Source organism: Poecilia reticulata, linkage group LG20 (genome assembly GCF_000633615.1).
Source record: "Poecilia reticulata strain Guanapo linkage group LG20, Guppy_female_1.0+MT, whole genome shotgun sequence".
Lineage (NCBI taxonomy): Eukaryota > Metazoa > Chordata > Actinopteri > Cyprinodontiformes > Poeciliidae > Poecilia > Poecilia reticulata.
Window position 1 is genome coordinate 10,516,051 of NC_024350.1, and position 6,568 is coordinate 10,522,618.

The window sequence follows — 6,568 nt, forward strand, 5'->3', positions numbered from 1 at the left end:
AAAATTCCTGTGATAACTTTAGACCTTTAATGTCTGAACTCTCTGCTGACTGAGTTTGAAGTCTGTATGTCAAACGCTGTAGGAGGAGTTCGATCAAATACGACGTGCAGTCTTGGAGGCCAGAATGACAGTGACCCCACTGGTGAGTCACAGAAATGCAGAAGTGAGAACAAGGAAAAGACTCAACCTTGTGGAGAACACAACAGTCTGAACTTAGTATGTATCTGGATTTTGCTTCTAACTGTAGAATTTGAGGCCTGTCTGACCCGCAACTGGCCCAAACATGCAGAAGCAGATCCAACAGTTTTGGTTTTCCACACTAATTGCGGATAATTGGTGCCGAGAGGGAGCTGTTTCCCAAAGGTAGAGGTTCTAACAGAGAAACCTCTGATATGTGTGTGTTCACTTGATTTATAACACGGAGTATTACAGTGGAGCAGACTTTGAACCACACTTACATTTTGTTTAAATAGGACTGTGTTATGACGGTTTTAAAGCTAAAGTGTCTTTCTGGAAGAAGTGTCGGACACATTTTTGAGCAAGAGTTCAGTTTGGTAATATGACGTAATATGCATGGGGAGGACAGACAGACCCTACGTTGGGATTCAAACCTGGGTCCTTATTTTGTAATTTATGATGTCTTATTTGATGTTTTTTTTTTATGTGAAGCACCTTGTGACTTTTTTTTAAGTGTTATTCAAATAAAGTATTATTCCTGCTGCAACAGCATCACCTGCTTGCCCACCAAGCAGATTGTGCATGTCAGATTTTTATCATTTTCATTCTCTTAATAATTAAACTAAACTTTGTTTTTCTGGACCTGAACGAATCTATGTGGTTTTTAAAAGAATCATTTGGCAAAACTTTGAATTTTAAGTCAGTTTTTTTAGTCCACATTTGTTTAGTCAACACTATATAGGCTCAAATGTAGATATACATCCAAATGTCTATTTACTCAACCTCACCCATTTCTTCTGTTGTACTTTCTAAAAATCAATAGTCAACCAAATAAATAAAAAAAATCTATAAAGTTCGTCTTTGTTTGACACACCTGTTAGATTCGCAAATGATCAGGTCTATGACATGTTTTACTCTCTCATGTTTTTCTCTGTCCTACTTTGGAGGAACTATCAAAACAAAAACCTGGCTTTTTCTTTTGTGTGTTTTATGATGTTGAGTTAATTGATTTTATTTTGTGTGAAGCATTTTGTAACATTTTTGTATTTTTTGTTGTTGTTATTCTTATTATTATTCTTGCTGCAACAGTGTCATCTGCTTGCCCACCGAGCAGATCATGCACATCGGCTTTTATAATTTTCATTCTTTTAATAATTAAACTGAACGATTACACGATGTTGAGTCTACGTCGTTTTTAAAAGCAGGATTTGGGTGCACAATTTTGCATTTTATGTCACTTTTCCTTAGTCCATAAAGGCTCAAATGTAAATACACATCCAAATGTCTGTTTACTCAACTTAACCCATTTCTTTTGTTCTACTTTCTAAAAATCAAAACTCAACCAAATTAAAAAAAAAAAAAATCTGTAAAATTTGTCTTTATTTGACACACCTGTTGAGTTCTCAAGTGATCATGTCTGAGATATTTTATGTCAGGTTAAGCAAAGGAATAAAAATAAACCTTTAGCCTTATTCTATGATATTGATGCTTATTTTGAATGAGATAGCAAAAACAACACACTACCTGCTAGATAGTTAATTACATGTGTTTTATTGAAAAACACCAAAATTCATTCTGAAATCTGTGACAAGCTAAAAACTGAACTCTTGTTTGAACCAAGAGCAAAAACCACCGCTTATGCAATTAAACGTTACATTCACTCAAATGCAGCCGGGAATACAATAACCGATTGTTTATCTTTCTTGTTGCCTATAAAAGATTCAATAGTGGAGTTTTGTGATTTTGTAGTTGGTCAGCAACAGATTTGGGGCAGTTTCTTCCTCACGTTTTTCTCGGTCCTACTTTGCAGCAACTGTCAAAACAAAACATTAAACCTAAGGGAATTATCAGAAACACCTGTTTATTTCTCAGGCTTCTGTTTGGTGACCTGCTTTCTGCTGGTATAAAACACGGAGGAGAGCAGGTTCTCCAAGATTGCAACATAAACATTTCAGGATGAGGGGATCTGCCGTTTTTCACATTTTGCTCCTCTGTCAGTGTTGCACTTGGGCTCACAGCGAGGCGGACAATGACGCTGCTCAAACTCTGGATCAAGGTCTTCAGGCTGAGATTCAAGGTGTTGAAACAAATCAGGCCGAGAACACCAAACAGATCAACAACACCGTGGACCTATGGGCTGAGCTGAAGGAGCTCAGAGACATGACCATTGAACTGAAGACTGACCTGAAGCATTACCTGAGCAGGATTGAGAAGCTGGAGGAAGAAAAATTAGGTGATGCATTGGCTGAAAGACACTATTGCAATAATGTTACAATAGATATTTTATCTAACAGCAATGAAAGTGACTGATATGTGAAAGATTTAGACACATGTAGGATCAGGAAAAGGTCATGTTTAACTTCTTTTTGAAATCTTATGTACACATTTGCAGACCTTGAAGTCAGAATAAGCTCCGCCGAGAAGGAGATGGAGGAAATCAAGAGCGAGAATGCAGGTAAAGAAAGACAAATAAACAAATACGATGGTATTCTCTTGAATCCAGGTCATTATGTGGACAATCGCAGACAATGAGCAAACATATATGAGTGCTATAATTAGGTGGAATTGACATGTCCCACCTCTAAACAGAGTAATCCACATCTTTGTCTTAAGCTGAGAGACTCCAGTGACTTTCTAGTGTCTCATCTATGTCTCTTCCCACAGATCAACCAAAGGTGGCGTTCTCACTTGGCCTCACAAATGCAGGACGCCTTGGACCCTATAATACTGACATCACACTGAGGTTTAGCAAAATATTTAAAAACTATGGTCAAGCCTACAACCCAGACACAGGTAATAACCCGTCTAACTTAAAGTGGCAGTTTTGGTATGAGCGGCACCCTGGCCAGTCCTGCCTAGTTTTCCTGGTTTTTACGGCAAAGATGATGCCACTTTTCATTGGTTGCACATGCATAAAAGAACTAGAGAACATGCTGGAGTTACAACTAAACTGTTGCTTGCGCACCCCATATTTAAAACTGCCACTGGTACCAATGCACACAAACAGAATTAAACAGAGTTCTGAAAAGCTTTCATATTTGTTTCTCTTTTTTGTAGGCGTCTTCACTGCCCCAGTCAGAGGAGCATATTATTTCAGATTCACCTTCTGTGAGGTCAACAATGCTCACTGGATGGGTATTCATTTGTATCATAACAGCAAGATAATCATGACTAATTATGACAGAAGTAACACCTACTATGAAACCATGTCTAACGGAGTGATACTCGAGCTGGAACGAGGCGATGTGGTTTACATGGTCCTTCAGGCACCCTACACTGTATATGATGACCACAGAAATTACAGCACCTTCACTGGATTTCTTCTTTTCCAGTTGTAAAGGTAGACATCTTTTCTCTTCAACAAGTTTATAGATATGTTACAATAGCTTAACAGTAAATATGTTGGAAAACACATGCAAATTAATTGAACTAACTCAAGATTATAACTGAAATTTACCTCACTTTCCTCATTAGTCAAAAATTCTGACTTGAATTCAAAGATTGATTTTGTACTTCAACACATTGGACATATTTTTTTTATTTAGCTACTCATTTAAATAAATGTAAGTGTTCAATTTCATTCAGGAAATTATATTTTTGTGTACTTGACTGTTGGTTATAAATTACAGAATAAATATTGTAAGGCTACACTTAAAACTTATCTCTCCAAATTTAATGAACAAAGCTGTATCCAAGTGTTTTATTGGTTAAATTTCCTCTCTGTTGCTAAATATGTATTTGAATGTTTGGCCTGGAATCTTGAAAACAGAAAATAAGTTAGTGAATGCAGATGGGATGCCACTAGCTTATTAGTGGCATCCCACTAATAAGTCTTTTTGGAAAAACTAAAAAAAAAAAAAAATTATTAAAAAAAACTTAACTATTGAGGCTGGCCAAGGAAAATGACTAAATAATTTTACATTCCTATGTCTGGCTTAAAAAAACAGCATAGAAAGTTGAAAGTCTTGTTAACTTCCAGTTAGATTTGCCTGATATTTATGCAAATAGCTTAGCAGATAAGCCATCTAAATTCAGATTGAAATCATATTTTTACTTTTTAAATAGAGAATCAAATAATTTTACTATTATGTGAAATTAAAAAGATATCATCAGGGAAGCATATTTCTTTTTTTATTCTGATATCAGTATAAGCTACAGTATGTTTTATAGACTACATACAGTCAGACTTCAGTCTATGGTTTTTTGTTACATTTCTTTTAGTCACAACTGTCTCTGTTTACTTATTGCAGTAAATAAATGCAGATTGGATTTATTTACTGCAATCTGCATTATGAATTCTGTGAAAACATTACACAAACAGTGGCAGCAAAACATCTGATGGCATCTGCTGGAGACGTTTCTTTCCCAGAGTTGCTTACAAACAAGAACAATGGATTATGGTTCTCCTGGTTCTCCTGATTCGAGCTCCTTGTGGACCAGAACCTCCACCAGCTTATAGTGAGTTCCAGAAAACCAGCAGCTGTGATTGGTTCCAGCCTGCAGCTCAGGTTGTTTCTCACAAATATCTTCTGACCAAAGCGTTTCGGAGGAGGTCGACTCTGGAGATGCCATCCAGTTTTGAATTTTTAGCGTCTCACTTGTACCCTCTGATATTTTGGGGGTTTCTGTTTCAACCTTGGACCTGGTGGTAATGGAAATGAAGATTTGAGTGCACTTTGATATTTGCTTTACGGTAATGCTGCGAGTTAAATTCTGTTACCTGAACAGGCGAGCTGCAGGTGGGGTTGTTTCTTCATGTGGCTCTTGGGTTTTCTGTGTTTTCACCACAATCTGTGACTTCAGATATTCCTGACAGAACCATAAACAGCTTAGAACTGGTTAGCCATTTGAAAACAATGTACTGTACATCTAATATCTTAATAAATCATATGACTTTATTGGTGTCTTCAGTCGTTCTTTTTCAACACTTGTCTTCAGATCATTGATTCATTTCTGCACAGCTCTAGCAGTTCAAAGGAGCCAGTTTCTGGACTTTGACTGGGCCGTTATAGAACCTTACTTATTTCCTTTTTCAGCCCTTTGATTTTAGACTCATGGCCTCAAATTTGACTCCAGAATAATTTAGGTTACAAAGGATGTCACTGATTGCAATGCTTCCATGCAGTCAATGAAGTCACCATGCCAGAGAGTCGACATAAAGCTTTGGGTTCTGATAGTTTTTTAAGCCAAATATTTTGTTGTATACTTTATTGTCAAGCATCCATGTAAGTTTTATTTTCCATAACAGAACTATATAACTATGTTTTTATGTTGGATATGGTGTCTGCCTCACCTGTGTGTCCATGTTGGAGGACTGTGGGGGGGCTGGGAGGACAGGACTGTCCCCCTCTCTGTAGCGGTGGGTTTGGTCCATGCTGTTGGAAAGGACGTCGAGTCTGAACAACAGTTCGTCTATGGAGCTCTCCAACTCCTCAAGAACACGAGTCTGGAAAAATTAATGGTCTTTTACCGAATGTAGACAACAAGTTTAGACGGATGATTGTATTTTTTTTTCTATAAATATGAAATGTTTCTCTTGTTCTAGCAAATAAAAAAATACTGAAACACGGAATGTGTATCTGACAGCTAGTCTTTATGCCTCAACCTAACTTACAAACTCCATTCTGCTGATGAATAAAGGATTCTGGTGCTATAAGACCTTTAGTAAATAAACAAACTATAACAAATTCAGTTTATGTGGAGTCATCACATGGTTTTTAAAATTAATTTCATTTTTACATGTATTTTAATACTATACTGTCTCATTTTTATTTTAGCTTAAGGTTTTTTTATTACCCTTCTTTTATCATGATCATCCATCCTCGCTCGTTTTTGCCGTCCAGTGAATTCAGACACCTTCATTCTTAAGTAGCTTAGTAGTTCCCCTGTGGTAAAAGTAATGTTCCTGCTCTGAGGTCTTCTCGCCATTTTCACCAATAAGGATATCACCCCAATTACCTGTAAGAAAGACATGTGGCTGTCAGGGCACAACAGCTATTAAAATATATAAAAATCCCCTTTTGAGCTCCATTTGTTCAATTGGAAATATGTACCATCGCCGTCCGCACAGCAGCATTTGTCAGAAACAGAACGGCCCAGTGAGAGAAATCCTGTCCTGAGCGGAGGGGGTTATTTTTGACCTCGAGTCCTCGGTAGCGACGGAGCAGAGCCAGCAGGGAGCGAGGAACCGGGCTGAAAGGCCAGCAGCTTCCTGCATGTAGCAGGTGACCCGAACAGGACAGCGCCAGCAGCAGGATCAGGCTGGAAACCTTCCAGGTGAAAGAGCATTAGTAAACAAAACCTTGTAAGAAAGAAATGTTCAAGTTAAAGCAAAAGTTTTGCGACATTTTGGGAACTTTTATCAGAATCGTTACTTCAATATATATATATA

General features: G+C 37.5%; 2 protein-coding genes across 3 annotated transcripts in view; one reads left to right on the plus strand and one right to left on the minus strand.

Annotated features, from left to right (window-relative positions):
- The first annotated feature begins 1,821 nt into the window (after positions 1–1,821).
- On the plus strand, positions 1,822–4,048 carry LOC103482430 (heavy metal-binding protein HIP-like). 2 transcript variants are annotated; one of them, XM_008438582.2, is made up of 4 exons: positions 1,822–2,410; positions 2,570–2,632; positions 2,842–2,970; positions 3,235–4,048. In XM_008438582.2, the coding sequence occupies exons 1-4, from the start codon at positions 2,134–2,136 to the stop codon at positions 3,513–3,515; spliced, it is 750 nt and encodes a 249-aa protein (XP_008436804.1). In that variant the 5' UTR covers positions 1,822–2,133; the 3' UTR covers positions 3,516–4,048. The 2 variants fall into 2 exon arrangements, with proteins under 2 accessions (XP_008436804.1, XP_017157393.1); XM_017301904.1 differs by having other exon boundaries at positions 2,842–4,048.
- A 231-nt stretch (positions 4,049–4,279) lies between these two features.
- The window catches only part of pkd1l1 (polycystin 1 like 1, transient receptor potential channel interacting), a 45,371-nt gene continuing 43,082 nt past the window's right edge, over positions 4,280–6,568 (minus strand). Inside the window, exons 49-53 of the mRNA XM_017301766.1 lie at positions 6,231–6,446; positions 5,974–6,135; positions 5,471–5,623; positions 4,898–4,986; positions 4,280–4,819 (exon numbers count right to left, since the gene is read on the minus strand). Coding sequence (XP_017157255.1) covers positions 4,573–4,819; positions 4,898–4,986; positions 5,471–5,623; positions 5,974–6,135; positions 6,231–6,446 — 867 coding nt within the window. The 3' untranslated portion in view covers positions 4,280–4,572. The remainder of the gene's footprint in view (positions 4,820–4,897; positions 4,987–5,470; positions 5,624–5,973; positions 6,136–6,230; positions 6,447–6,568) is intronic.

Coding starts and splice junctions, on each gene's coding strand:
- LOC103482430 (XM_017301904.1), top strand. CDS start 2,134: ATGAGGGGATCTGCCGTTTTTCACATTTTGCTCCTCTGTCAGTGTTGC. Junction 2,411..2,569: donor GCTGGAGGAAGAAAAATTAG/GTGATGCATTGG, acceptor ACACATTTGCAG/ACCTTGAAGTCAGAATAAGC. Junction 2,633..2,841: donor AATCAAGAGCGAGAATGCAG/GTAAAGAAAGAC, acceptor CTCTTCCCACAG/ATCAACCAAAGGTGGCGTTC.